The sequence below is a fragment of the Caloenas nicobarica genome, chromosome 2 (assembly GCF_036013445.1).
Source record: "Caloenas nicobarica isolate bCalNic1 chromosome 2, bCalNic1.hap1, whole genome shotgun sequence".
In the NCBI taxonomy this organism is placed as follows: Eukaryota; Metazoa; Chordata; class Aves; order Columbiformes; family Columbidae; genus Caloenas; species Caloenas nicobarica.
In genome coordinates, this window is record NC_088246.1 from 18,467,658 (window position 1) to 18,482,667 (window position 15,010).

General features: G+C 40.5%; 1 protein-coding gene across 1 annotated transcript in view; it reads right to left on the minus strand.

Moving 5' to 3' along the window:
• GAD2 (glutamate decarboxylase 2) overlaps window positions 1-15,010 on the minus strand; it is a 38,803-nt gene that overhangs the window by 1,302 nt on the left and 22,491 nt on the right. The window contains exons 8-14 of the mRNA XM_065627809.1: window positions 14,588-14,667; window positions 11,172-11,226; window positions 9,635-9,751; window positions 8,448-8,512; window positions 4,457-4,535; window positions 2,620-2,769; window positions 722-829 (exon numbers count right to left, since the gene is read on the minus strand). Of these exons, the coding sequence (XP_065483881.1) occupies window positions 722-829; window positions 2,620-2,769; window positions 4,457-4,535; window positions 8,448-8,512; window positions 9,635-9,751; window positions 11,172-11,226; window positions 14,588-14,667 (654 nt within the window). The remainder of the gene's footprint in view (window positions 1-721; window positions 830-2,619; window positions 2,770-4,456; window positions 4,536-8,447; window positions 8,513-9,634; window positions 9,752-11,171; window positions 11,227-14,587; window positions 14,668-15,010) is intronic.

Genomic DNA, 15,010 nt, shown 5'->3' on the forward strand with positions numbered 1-15,010 from the left:
TGACAAGATGGAATATAGAATCTAGTTCTGTAAATAGGAGTCACAGGTGGTGTATGAGACAGTCTAAGATTTTCTTACATTTAATGAAATTTATTACTTCTCAGTCTGAATTAGCTAGCTGCTGTATTAATATGCATGCACTGCAGCGTCTTACAATAGCTAGTTTAACTTAAATGGGAGCACCAAGTAGAAAGACACAGAATAAGAACAGTTGACATTTTGTGCATTTTCGCAATCTCCCAACAGTTGCTTGCCTTGCTATGTTCCTCTTTGCTGGATGCTAAACATGTGAGTTACAGCAACTCCTACTGCTGCCAGTTCCTCTACTCATCATCAGACCCAGTGGACCAAATTCAGTGGTGATGTGTGAGGTGCGGGAAACAAATCACACAGTAGCACGTGTGCATGAGCCTGTGATCTCTGAAGAAACACGTATCCTTGTGCTGCAGAGCGTTCAAGGACGCACTAAGTGACCACTACCAGGGAGCAACATTCTGAGAGTCAAAACCTTTCAGGGCAAATATAGACAGCAAAAGCTATCAGAAATAGGAGGAACGCAGCTAAAATGAGAGTGGGGTTTTTAATTTTTTTTAATTTTTTTCTCTTTTACACGCAAACCACCAGTCAACATGCTGTTTGGTTTGACCTGTTGGTAGCAAATCAATAGGTGACTAAGGCAACTGCTGTTGACCAACTGGGAAAAAGAAGTTGCAACACATACCTTTCCATCAAACACCATTTCATAGCCTTCTCTGTTCTTTATTTTATTGTATAGGTATTCTGCAAGTTCCAAGCACTTATCGATTTGTGCTTCAAATCCTGTGGTTCCCTTCAGAGACAATGGGAGAAAAAAAAAGTTACATGACTATCTGTTCTGTGAACTAAAACAGCAAAAGAACCATGCAGCACCTGCCAAAGCACCAGCACAAGTCACCTCTCAGAAGTCTCTGGGGGACAGATGAAGGATCTGACTCTGTGAGATGAAGGTCACTTTGCTAAGCACAGCTCATTTGTCTCTAGTTCTTGCCACTGACTCCCCTATAGCCACCTCTCCACAATAAGCACCAGGTCCTAGCTCATTTCTCAGCAAAATATTGCTCACACCTCCAAGGAAGGGTGCCCTTGTTGGCAGATTTTGCAGAGGCTGAGCACGGTTTCAGATGGCCTGGGCTGGCACAGAGGAGGGTCTCTAGAAGGTCTTAAGTTCCAGACATGGGGAGTCTCCTGCTATTTTCAGAAGAAGGAGTTTAATCTTCCAGAGGTGATATGCTGGGGGGCTTCTCCAAAAATAATTTTTCTTTTTTAGTTAAACACAGAATGGACAGATACATTTTTAGAGTCCAGCCTGATGTCTGTGAAAATGCCCGTTTTGTTTAGATACTGCCCTGCCCCTGTAACGTTTTGCCCTCTTCTAATTGACACCATATTAACTCAGAAGCTGTGTTTTTAAGAGATGCAGCAAATCCTGCTTTTTCTTCTCTGGCAGAAGTCATAATCCTCTCTTTGTGACATCATAATTGTTCCTGCAATCACCAGCTGTGATACCACAAACAAAGGATCCAGCTTTATGAGGGAGGAAGGGGAATAAACAGCTGGAATAGATAAACTGTTTAAGAAATACACGTCCTATTTTGTAATGTTAATATTACAAGTGGAGTGTGAGAAGAGAAAAAGCAGCACAAGACATATTGAAAAAATGCGGTTTAGAAGGAGAAATGTCTCTGAGTAACGGATGCATGTCCCTGCTAAATCTGTCTGGCAGCGCAGAACAGACTTAAAAGTCCCTGTCATTATCCCTCTCTGTATAGAGATTTCAAAACAGGGTAGAGCTAGCACAGCCCCGGGAGAAAGGCTTGGAGCTGAAGAGACACATGTGGCTAAAATTGCCTGCCACACTGAAGACCTCAGTGAGCACAACATCTACTGCAACAACAGAAACCTGCATCTTCCTTTACAGACTCCCACACTTCCAGCTACGTTTGGTGTCTGTCTCCGAATTGGTTTCAGAGTTTTAATGAAGCACAGGAGGATCTTTAAGGCTTTCTGGAAATGGAAACAGTGATGTTATCTCCTCTGAACAAACCTGAGGCAACTTGAAATAGTAGACTGGATAAATATATGGAATAACTTATTTAGCAACATTCTACAAATACAGATGAATTAATCATTAGAGCTGGTGTTTTCAGATTTCCCAGAGAACAGATTTTGAGCAGTTTTCCTCTACTCCTTTAAAAGATGACTTGGTATCTACTGCATGCAATGAAACTAGGTATTCCAGTCTTGATTTGCCATGTTTAAATTCTGAATGTCATTAAAACATCTTATTTCCAGAAATATTCATAATAACATTCTTAGGTATACGATTTATGCTGTTAAGACTCCTACAGTTACACAAAGCAAATGCTATGCAAAGCCATGGAGTTCAGTTTCAAAATCATGTGCGCTGCTTTGAAGCTAAATTGTTAAAAGTATAAAAAACCAGAAAATAATAATGTTCTTTCTTTCATGTTATATTGGAAATTCAGGTCAGATATTCTCTAAAATGATGATTACAGAACAAACCCCTGTATCTGGTGTGCATTATTTTAATGGAAACAGATATACTGCAGGCAGTCCTACCTTTGCCCTCCACATCAGCCATAGCTTGAAGACATCAACATGTCGTCCACATTGCAAAGCCTTGTCTCCTGTGTCATAAGACAGGTCATAGTGCTTGTCTTGTTGAAAGAGGTAGGAAGCATGCATTTGATTGCAACTCTGCATCAATCCCTTATAGAAACAAAGACACAAAAAAGTAATGTTGGCCCAGATGTGACTACTATTTTGAGGGCTGCTTTGAGGAAAAAATGACAAATACCCAAATTCAGTGGAATAGGTGCAAAAGGAAGACAAAATCAGACTTAGCTGCTCAGTGGACTAAGCTCTCCATATCCAATTCAGTGCCCAGGACACCTGGGTACCTGACCCAGCAATGTGTAATCCACTCAAAGAGCCAACACATTTTTTTTTAAAAAGCTGGACAATGTGCTTCCTAGCATCATTATGCATAAATTCATTTTTGGATCTCACTTTTTATTTCTTGTTCTGGTTCCTCTTTCTCCCTTCCTTGGAAGGTTTTTTTTTCTGGTTGAGTCAGACCAAGCCAATTTGATGACTAATCTAAGTAGTATCACACCACTTTTCTAATTGCTTTGGTCTCTACAATTCTGATTTTCATTGTTTTCTTTCTTCATAGGCACAGTTCTTTTCTGCAAAGCCCTCAAGCTGCAGATTGGATGCTTAAGTGGTATAGAAAGCTTTGAAAAGATAGAAGAGCATATGGCCTTTAAACAGCCAGCCAGAGCTATTTCTGGGTTGCAAGATATCATTTTGAGAGATAGCTTTGTGGGAGGGCCAGAAGCCAACAAGGTGAAGAAACCTGGCTCATGAAAGCACAGGGTTTCCTTTTTAACTTTTGAAGTGAAATGCAAAGAGTCATGTTCTGGCTTTAGTTAAGTCCTCAACCAAGTTTAAGGTATACCTTAGGGCTGTTGCCTAAAACTGCAATTTCCAGTCCAAGAAGAATCAAAACTTGGCTGTTTATCATCAGTCTAATCTTTATGTGTAACTCAAAACTGAGATAGTAAAATGAGAGGGAAAAAAAATTGGCTTTCTCTTAATCTGAGCCATCTGTTCTCACTAGAGGTCAAGGATGGTACTGACTTTAACCAGGCAGGATTTGTCTCAGGGAACCGACCCAGAGGCCAAATAAAAGCCAGCTTCTCTCTTCCTAAGTGCAATCACTTTGTATACAATCTGTTGTACAGCTGTTAGCAAAACAGCAACCAGGTTTTTGATAGCTGGTCCACTAAGTGGTGGTTGTATAGCAGCTGTCCCAGTAACTGATGGTTATATGAAAATTGCAGGCTTGAAGGGTAATTCAAATTCTAGTGCTAAATGGAATGCCTACTTTTTATTTCAAGTGAACTTAGCCTTCCCTTTTTATTTCCATGTTCCCCAAAGTGGATATATGGATCAGAGCTGGGCTGGAATTTCTATCATAAAAGTCTAGAAAGTGTAATGATGCCTAGATTCTGGAGCTAATGTCATGCTGCAGGTATAGCATACTACTCATGGACTAGAGTTTGCCTACAGTTACATTTTATGCTATGCAGAAACTAGTGGGGCTACACAGCTATGCACCCACAACTGAACTACGGACATTTTGAATAGAAAGCCACAGAATTCTGTAGAAATGTTGCCATTAATTGGATCTACCATTTCTGCTATACAGCTGCTTTAATTCCTTTTGCAGTCACAGCCTGAGCATATAACTAGAGGTCTACTTCTCAGTTTCTTTTATAATCCTCATCACGCTAGCAAATACTAGCTATGACAAAACTGTGAAGAAAATATCCAGGATTTTCAGAAGCAAAATGTCAGAAAATATAGGAAAATCGAGTATATTGGGACATACCTCTTCTCTTACTAGCAGGGCTGAACACTGCAGTGGGACGCCCATCATCTTGTGAGGGTTCCAGGTCACCGAATTGGCCCTGAGACACGAAACCACATTAAACTCAGACATTGTACTACAGTGGTGAAACCATGGAGACATTTAGTAATAAGAAGAATAATAATGAACATGTAGTAATGCGCTCATTCTTCTGAGCAAACAAAGCTGAAAATAATCATGGCAGATATTAGGAAAGTAATGCCTTCATAAGGGACTTAATCCACTGTAGTTGGTTTTTGGATGACAATTCTGGCAACTTACCACAGGATAATTGCTCTATCTACTACACTTTATCAGTATTAAACTTTCTGGGGAGTCATCTATCCTTCATAAACAGGAGGCAAACTTCCTAAAAACACCTGCCTGACTGATGAAATTTCTGAAGTCGCACAGCTGACTAAAGATGCAGATAGGAAGCTGGCAAACCAGCATTTCTCTCCCATTGATTCCACCTTTAGTAAGATTTTGGTAAGTAACTCCCATAGGCAATTTTGAAAATTCCTTCAAATACTTCTGGGCACCTCTAAGCCTCTGAGTAACTTGGAAAACCTGGCCCCAAGTAATTTTTTTCATTGCTCTGCTGATGGCAAATTTTCATAGCTCCTTGATTTTTGCTTGGCTATGATAATTCACACAACTGAAGGACTGGGTCCAAAACTACCATAGTAATAAACACAGAACTGATCCATCTTTCCACAAAAGAGCCTGATCCTGCCTTCCTTCAGGACACATTCACTGCAAAAGTAACTGTCAGCCCAGATCTTGTGAACAAACAGGGTCCTGTCACACTACAGCTTAGAGAAGAGAGATTTAGGACTGCAGAAAGGGCTGAATGGAAGATTGTCCAGTTGCTTATTATTTTAATTTTGTGTTATGCTTGACTGGATATTTGTTAATTACTATTATTACATATGATGATTAGCTGATGTATACATCTGTGTCCTATTTGGAAGGCTCTCAAGGATGCATAGTGCACAGGATTTCATGTGGTGCAGGGATTTGAATTTTGATGGCACAAATAAGTTAACTGGGACATGTGAAAAACTTAAAAGGACCAGGACACACTTGCAGGTATCATTTATGTGAACAGAGATGAGTAGGTTGGAATCTGACAGTATTTTCCTTTGTAGGATTTGGAAATGGCACTATTGGTTTATGCACGTCCTTGTAATTTCCTGCCAAATTACTTTCACTCCTTCAAAGGAAGCAACTCCAAAATTCACTTGGACACTGGGCAGCACTTGTGTGCTTTATTCTTTGCTATGTAAATGGGACAACACAAGTGTCTGATGCAAAATCTGCACGGAACAGTCTCCCAGAGGCAACATCTGGCCACTTGGCTTGGTTTTTCAAGTATTTGGCAGCTTTTAATCAGCTCAGAGTCAGTCATCTGAGTGCAACACCAAAGCTAATGATTCTGAACATGCATTCAGGTCTATGAATTTCCTTTGATATGATACTTTTTAATTTTTATCTGTGTCTACGCAGGATAGGCAGAAATTCTTCAAAAGACTCCTAGGTAATAGTAGTGGTATGGGTTTTCTCAAGCAAAAGGATTATTTACTGACAACAGCCAGATGTTAATTATCTGCCTAAACCATTTAATTTACCCTTAGGTCATTTATTTCCCCAATTACATCCCTATTGCACACAGAAACAAAATAATGATGTAAAGTAAAAATCCACCATTTTTCATTTGTTATCAGTTATTCTGATCTTCAGCCATCAATATGTGCTTGAAGAAATTGCTGACTGAGACAAACAGTGAAAGAAAAAAGCTACGTGGATCAGCAAATGTGTTTTTAAAGCATCTCACATTCACCCAAAGAACTGAGAATGAGGCACCTATGGGATTTTTTGGCTGTGAGTCACAGACAGAAAAAAAAAAAAAAAAAAAAAAAGGAAAAGTTTTCCCTTAGAGATTTCAAATAGATCACAGGAGAAATTCAAGACCAGCAGAATTTGGTCCTCAGCCATCATTAAAAACAGACTGAGCAGCATTCACTGACCAGCCGCAGCCTCGGGAAGGATGCTCAGACCCTGCATGGGAGCACTCATTCAGCTGCAAACATGCTTTTCTCACGTAGCTGTCACCCCCTGCCCAAGCCTGTAGTAGAGGGGCACCAGACCGAAATTGCTGACGGTGGCCAGACCGATCTGCTCCAGACACCAGGTGATGTGCTTCCTTCAAGAGTGCCTTGGACCAGCTTGAAATCTGCCATGTGGGGACTGAAGGGCACCATAAGGATGGTCCTGCAACTCCTCCTGCCTTTGACAGGAGTATTTGTGCAGGACTGTCTGTTACCAGAGGGACAGGAGTACTCAGAGCACAGAGTGCTACATTTAGTGCTCCCTGCTTGTCCCTTTCTTCCCTACCAAACATGAGTACCAGCTCCAGTTCTCTTATATCCAGACCTGTAATGATTGGGTTGTACTCTAATATCTACTATAAAACAGGAATATCCATAAAAGCTGGGTATAGTAAGTCTGCTTTAAAGGAGCCCACATTTGAAATCCAGACAAACTGAAATGAGCCACTGTGTCCATCAAGCAGCAGAACAGCATTGGAAATGACAAATTTCATTAATTCATTTCCAACCATATGGAGACGGTGCTTACCAAAGCACTAGAGAAAATCCAGTGGAGTTCTGGATCTAAAGCACATTATTTGGAAAATTCTCCAATATGGAGTCAACCTGAACAATTCATTCCAGCAGAATCTGGACAGCAATTTGGGAGGCAAACTCTTTTTTTCATACTCTGTCCTCACAGGCAACTGGGTAGATTTTTCTAACATGCTGGACATTTGGATGTATGGCCTTTTAAAGCACAATATGTAAGTTTGGAGTGCTGGAGGTAGTCTTAACCAAACTATATTGAATTAATAGAACCATTGTCTGATCTTCAAATTTTGCATGTGAGATGTATGAGAAGGAACCGAATCATCAAGGTATCCTCCTAGTCTTCAGTAATAGGACGAGGAAATTGTTTATAATTTTAACTGGCAAGAAATAGCAATTTGGTTTAGAGATAAAAAGGGCAGATGGGAGTACTAATTTACTCTGAAACAGCATGAGCTTCAGAAAATCCACAAATGTGGGAGTGACTCCATCTAGCCCAGTATACTGTCTCCAGCAAGTGGCCAAAATAGATGCCTGGGAAGAACACAAAACAGGGCAAGCATTTGTAACCTTCCTCAAAATGCTCTTTGAGCTGCCACTCATTCGTGGCTCACGGAAGTCCTGAATGGTTTTTGTTTATCTTTCCTGCACACAGGTGAATCTTAACATCCTATGGCAAAGAGTTCCACAGCTTAACTAAATAAGCTTAACTGAATAAGCAGCTGTTTTTAAGTTTATGCTCAGTCCTTCCAGATTCTGAACTGGACTGGCATCACTTACGTTCATCTGTATGTATCTGTAATGTTCAGAAGCTCATGACTACCACCTTGTACATCCAGGCACAGATTTACTGAGATGTCATTAACACAGCCTGGAGGGAGGTACTCTCTCCAGACATGACAGAGCAGTGGCCAGTGACTGCCAAGACACCTGTCCAAACTGCAGGTGCATCCACCTTTTATAGTTGGACTTCAGTGTACAAGACCTCCAAGATTCATTTCTTAGAGATATGCAATGGCTAATTCATGCTGGATGCTGAACTACAGAATGTTGCAGAAACTACTCTGGACCTGCAAGTGTATCCTGGAAGGAAGAGAAAATCAAACAAGTAATGTCTGCTGTTTGTACTGCAAAGCAAAGTGCCACTGTAGCATCGAACAAAGCCACTTAGCAATGCTATTTCAACTGGAAGGACAGTTTGCATAATTTCTTCATACTGTATCTCAGAGATAACATTGAGTTCTACTTTTATTTATAGACATGTTATGGTAATCACAAGTGTGTTAAAATGCATTTAATAAATGTGTTTAATTAACATTAATAAATCATACCTTTCAACGCCATTTAACTTCCATTTGTGTTTTCTTGACATCAGGAGCCCACCACCCCATGCTCCCTAGAAGGCAAAATACATTATCTTAATGAGAAGAGAACTTTGCATTTCTCCGTGATGACATCTGTGCATTCACATCAGTCTGAGGCCCTTTCTTTCTTCTTGTTGATGTGGCATGTTCAAAAATGACCAGGCAGATGGGGCCTGAGCCATTAGCTGTACTAGCAATTTTCTTCCAGCACCTCGGAAGCAGTGGTTTATAGCCCATCATCTGAGCATCCACCTTCCTTATTGTCTGCTCACCCCTCCCTCGTCACCTCCTCTGACACTGACACATCGGGCTGCCCCACACTGTAATTAATGACTTGCAGAGCTGCTCATGGATAAGCTGCCTTTTCTCTTTCAGTGACTAAGTGATGATAACAAACCAGACTGGGATCTCAGCTGCTCTGGTGAGTTTTCATCACATTCCAGATCACAACTGCTTGCCTTCTAGTCATTTGCTTTTGCTCACAGAAATCTGGGACAAGCAAGTGTTTAATCTGACTGAGAAATAGTTTAAGGTACATACGAATTCTTCCTTTGAATTGGAGTGATTTTGGCTGACACAGTAATCCAAAAGCAAGATACCTAGCCCTACGGAAATTTAATTACTAAGGCTATTTGCAGAAAGAATTTGCAAAAATGACATAAAAGCGATTCTAGGGATGAAAGACGATCCTTCAGAAAGATTTATTGGCAAGAGCCCAGCTAAAGCGAAGTAGCCAATCTGATAAATTTCTCTAGCATTTGCATTAATCTGTTGAGCAATTTGGGGTGCTTTATTCAAGACAAACATAGCCTTTTCCTTATGTATTTATTTTGCCGGTGTTGCAGAAGCTGAGCCAGTGCTCAGTATGGCTCTTGGGTATTTCTTCTACTAATGGCATTTAGAAATAAAGCTGAAGGCCAAGAGCACTCGAACCAGGCGATCTTAAGTGTCCTGTTGCTAAAAGTACCATACAGTCACAGCTCCTAAGAAGTCCCCATGAGCTGAGCCTTTCCAAGGAATGCTAACTCAGTGCTTCAATGTTAGACTTAATTACAGGAACAAAATACAATGGCTTCTGTAGTAGATGGCACTGCCCAAAATGAATAAACCAATGCTAATACACCTTGTAATCCAGCCCCTCACATGATACTTACATCCACGTGCATCCAGATTTTGTACTTCTTACAGATGTCTGCAATAGCTATGAGAGGATCAAATGCCCCATACACTGTTGTCCCAGCCGTGGCACTCACCAGAAAAGGAACGAACCCCTGCAAGGAAGCACAGAGGTATTGGGCAGGGTCAGGGTGCTGCACCCTCCTCAGCCTGCACCAGCCTCCACTCCTCTGGTGCTGCCTCCACAGCGAGCCCACAATTGTCTCTCAGAGGACACCTCCGCTACATTACACTGGTTTTCTCTTTGTTATGATGCTAGTGATATCATACTTTCTACCTTAAGGTGGCAGCAAACTTCCAAACCAGCATCCTCCATTTATTAGGATGCACGAGACAGGTAAGGGCTCAGAAGAACAATTCTGCTCCATGCCACCCGCCTGCAACGAAAAGGTCTGCTCTGCGTGATGTTGTGTAAAACAAACCTCACCCAGGCATCAGAGTGCAAGAAATATCTCGGGTGACCTGTGTCTTAGCCCATAATATACTTAATCCCAGTGAGTGTCTGAACGTGTGGTAGCCCAGTCCTGTCAGTGGGAGCATCCTGTCTGGGGGTGTCTCCTGGGGACAGTGCAGAGGGGAGGAGTGGGCCTCACCTCCACCCCCATCCCTCGTGCAGAGCGAGAAGACAGGGACCATCTCTTGGATTCCCTCTGCTAAACGCTGTGCCTCACAGAGGAGCACTCACTGTCCGTCACATGCCATCGCTTACACCAGTGTTTCATTTTAAATTAATTTGTAGCTCTGCTGACTCCATAAGCAGTAGTCAGTACAACAAAGGTAAAGAGTGGCTACACTTTTTGCAGCGATTTAAACTATCAAAAAGGTCTGAACTTCCCTCTGCAAAGTGAAATACATGGTCAGTAGGTTTGGGTTGTACTCTATTGCCATGATGCTTTTCATTTTTATCTACTGTATTGCTTTTCTTAGACCAAGAAAGCTTTTAATGAATATTTGTGTTATTAATGAGCTTCGAATGCTGTTTCTAATGATTATTTACACGAGTGTTGTTTAAGGCACACAGTTGAGTTCATTGTACACTTTGTTGTTTTAATTCTAGCTTCTATTTATGAATACATACAAAAGCAGTGCATTTTTAGAGATGTGTGGATTTTAGTTCATCTTCCATTATTTTGATGACTATGAGGAATACTTTCAACACATTGAAAGATATATAAATTACTCAAACGATTACTCTGTTTTTGCCAATGTTCAGCTGAGGAACTGCATCAGAGGCTGATAATATAAAAAAGGAGGATGTTAGGCAGAGGAGCACATTAAAAAGCCCAAACATCTCATGGAGGATATAAAGTAGCTCTAAACCTGTTCTCTCAGCAACTCTTGCCTCACTAATTTCCAGGCTACATTTCTGAGAAATAAATCCAAAGTTAATGGGCAAGCCTATGTTGTTTTACCAAGGAAAGCAAAACAACTAGGTGCATCATTCTTGGAGGGTTGTTTGTTTGTTTGGTTTTTTTTTTTCCCCTTGTTTGGAAGCAGAAAAGCTAGTAAACTTACTTTTTGTTTGGCTTCAAGAATTCTTCTTTCAAGGTCTGATGGGATCATTTTCCCTCTGGAGCAAGAGACAGTTATATTAGAAATTTGATCGTGAAATCAGCTCTTGCTGTTACTTCTTCACTTAATAGGAAACCCAAATAAGGAACAAAGCGAACCATTTGCCCAAGGCTTATGCAGCATTGAAGGGCACAGAAAGACTCTGACCATTAGTCTGCTTCTACCCTAATTACTTTGTCAACCAGTTTACATCAATATGGTGATGGTAACTGAGAGAAGTAATCTCGTGGCCACTCTCCCTAGGGGCTGATGCTGCTCCATGGAGCCTCCTGGTCCTGTTTGACGTTACAGCCCTGGAACATGCTCCAGGCTCCCCAAGAAAGGCTCAGCCCAGGGTCCCAAGAAGCTCTCGCTGGGTGACAAACCCCATGGTTCCCTTTCAGCAGGGACAAAAAATGCCAACTGAGCTGCATGGCCTGGAGCAGTGTGACTCGGCTCTGGTGTAAGCAGTCGTTTCCATTTTTCCATCCAAGGGATGAACTCATTTCAGGGCAACTATTCCACAGCTTGGTGCATTACATGTTCCCATCTGCTTGGAGCAGGATAGGAGAAGCTACCAGTCTGGACACATTAAATGCACTATCAGGCCCTTTGTATTGACTGTATACTGTATTTACAACATACTTGGTATGAATCATCCATATGAGATTCAGACTCAGCAGTATAAGGCTTGAAGGCTAATTTATGAAATCCTGTAAATGGATTAGGCAAAAGGTAGAACAGCACTAATATTGAACACTGAGGTTAAGTTTTCTCTTTGCTTTAGCCACAAGAAAGACTAGCTAAGAAGAGAGTATGCATAACCACAATACAAACACGACAGTTGCGCTCAATACAGGAATAAACTCTTCACTGGATTTAAGTGTTGTCCATTTAGATTTTTATGCGCATATGTGCTTTGAAGGACTTTTTCACTTTTTAGTATAGTTGGACACATTTTTTTTCCGTCACTGTTATATATATATATATATATATATATATATATATATATATATATATCAGTGTTTCCTGTTGCTATATAAAAAAATCATTTAGTAAAGCTCAAAATAGCAGTTTTAGGGAAGCAATTAAACCCATCTGTTTTGGTTTTACTTTTACATTACATAAAACCCTGAAGTGTTTTCATGACATTTGCATGGATGTAAATGAAAAAAAAACCCCTAATTTCTTGTAATAAGATACGGCTAGGTTTTATAAGTTTTCATCCTTGCACAGCTCACAATAAGTCAGTAATTATTTCAGTAGAAATGGGTTTGCACTGTTGAGTTTTTTGCAAAAATCTGTCTAAAAATTAGCCCTGATTTTTCTCACGGAAGTTCAAGGTCTGAAGAGTATTCAGGTCATCACGAGTTCCTCCCAGTTACATGACATGTTCAGAGAAAAGCGGTAGCTGTTTTATCTTCAAAAACTGTTTCTGGAATCATTAGAGTAATAAAGAAAAAAAAAAAAGCATGCCAAAGGAAGGCAATGATTTCCTCCTCCAAACACAGTTCAGATGTTGGCCTTTAATGGTTTCTTATTTATTGAGCTTGTGCATACAAACACACACAGAGCTGGGCAGAACCCTTCGTTGCCAAATATTTTTTATCAAGACAAGTGATTATCCAGACCCTGGTCATGTGGAGTACGGCAAGCTTTACCAAGGAGTAAGCAGTAGATTGGCTTTGGAAGAGGCAGAAGAGACTCAGCAGCAAAAGGACACTGTAGATAGAATAAGCGTTGGTGTCAAAGTCTTCTCGTATTACCCGCATCTGTACAATCTTCACTGTTGCCACACGATACTAAAGTGTTTTGACTCCAAACCTGCAAGTAATATGCTATCGCTACCAACATGTCTGCATGGTAGTAAAAGAGGCAATGGAAATATATGGTCGTCAGGTCTGAGGTATGAGCAAGAACTTGATTTTCTGCATGTTCTCCTGGCTTGGAATTCACCACGCATTTACATAGTCCCATGATACAGCAAAATGAGGCAAACTTGGCAGATGTGGGTCAGGATGGGGAAGAGAAGAGCCAGCAACAAGCATGCTTGGTCATGCTGGAAACATCAAAAGGATCTCGTGATGCTCCTTCACTCTCCCACAGGTCCACACCTTCACAGAGGGCCCTCTCCACTGCACAAGCTCACATCCTGTGCAAACAACCCGTTTTGTCCTGGTGACATCTGCTGGGATTTGGTGTGACGCACAGTAATCCCATTGTTTAGTTCAGAGTGGGCAAGGTAAGCATTATGGTCTTCACAGAAAATCATCATGCTGAATTCGCACAAGAAGAAAAGGAAGACATGACTTCATTGATCCGTGTCTGTGTTTAGTGATTAGGAACAATTGGAGATTTACTTTGATGTGTGTTGGTTGTGTTGATGTTGTCATTAATTCCTCTTCAAGGTGTGCTCAGTCTTTTGTTAATAAAGAGATAATAAGCCCATAAGTCAATATGCAGGCACTGTGATTAGCACTGTAATTAGTTGATATTGTTCTTTTAATGTGAGAGCAGAGTAAAACCTTCCATTTATGCTAGAGGCATAAATAATTCAATACCTTATATGAATGATATTTAGGACTCATGGTAAGAGCATATTCTATTGAAAAGATTCTCAGTAGAATTGATAAGGACTGTTTTATTAATTTTTGTCCCACAGAAAGCATGTTTTCCCTAAAACTGAAAATCTGCATCAGCACATGTTGATTTTGTTAATATTCCTTTACTTCCTCAAAATGGGTTTTCATAGAGAATCAAAAACTTTTAGTCAGGTGAGTTAAACAAGAAGTTATCTACCACTGGTTTTGTATTGCTGATGGAACCCATAGGTTAGGTGCCTGATGTGCTACTCCCATCGCAGGGGTGTCCCCATCAAGGGCACTGGGGGAAATGCAGCCCAGCTGAGAAGGATGGTGAGAACATGAAGTAATAGAATTACATTAGCAAATGCACCTCGATATTTTACTGCTTTAAAAGGCTCACTTCAGTTCATTTTAATGGATCAAAATCTGAGTGTCGAAATGCTCCATTTTGACCAAAACAAGGTTCTTCCTCATTTCTTAGCAGAATGTGTAAGGAATGATAGTTAGTTGAACTTTTTGTTTCACTTCAGGATAAAGTAAAAGAAATATCAGAAATCCCTGAGGATGGGAACTTTAAGATTTTTTTATGAGCTCCAAAAACCGACTTGTAAAGAAGCTACTGACAGAGCCAGTTCCTCAAGCGGGATAAATCACCGTAAGGCTGCTACAGATGATAGTGCTATGATGAATTATGCTAACTGTTAACTGCATCCTATATGCTCTCTCTGAGCTGAGCACTTGATGATCTTCTTCTATGTACAGACAAAGAGAGCTGTGTTTGGCATCTTTACTTACCTTTCATCACATCTAATCAGAATCACACTATCTGTACCAATACCCAAGGCTGCAGCTCCTTTCTTCACAGAAAAGTGACTCTGAAAAAATACATTTATTATTATTTATTACTTTTATAATTATTCCTTATCCAATTTAATATAAAACACTACATTCTTCCAGGCCCTTCGGCAAATAATCCCACACAGGCAGTAATTCTATTCATAGACTTTTTGGAAACCAGTCACTGTAATTTGAGGCTTCATATAAGGTCACTACAGTCAATTAGTGAAACAACAATCACTCTCATCTGGAATGTTAAATACACAACTGTGGCTGACGAAGGACCCAAATTCTGTATTTGATGCATACCTGCAGCTTCTATTGCTTGTACAGATTCAGCTATGAACTTGATTTACTGAAACAAAAAATTATCCCCTAGAG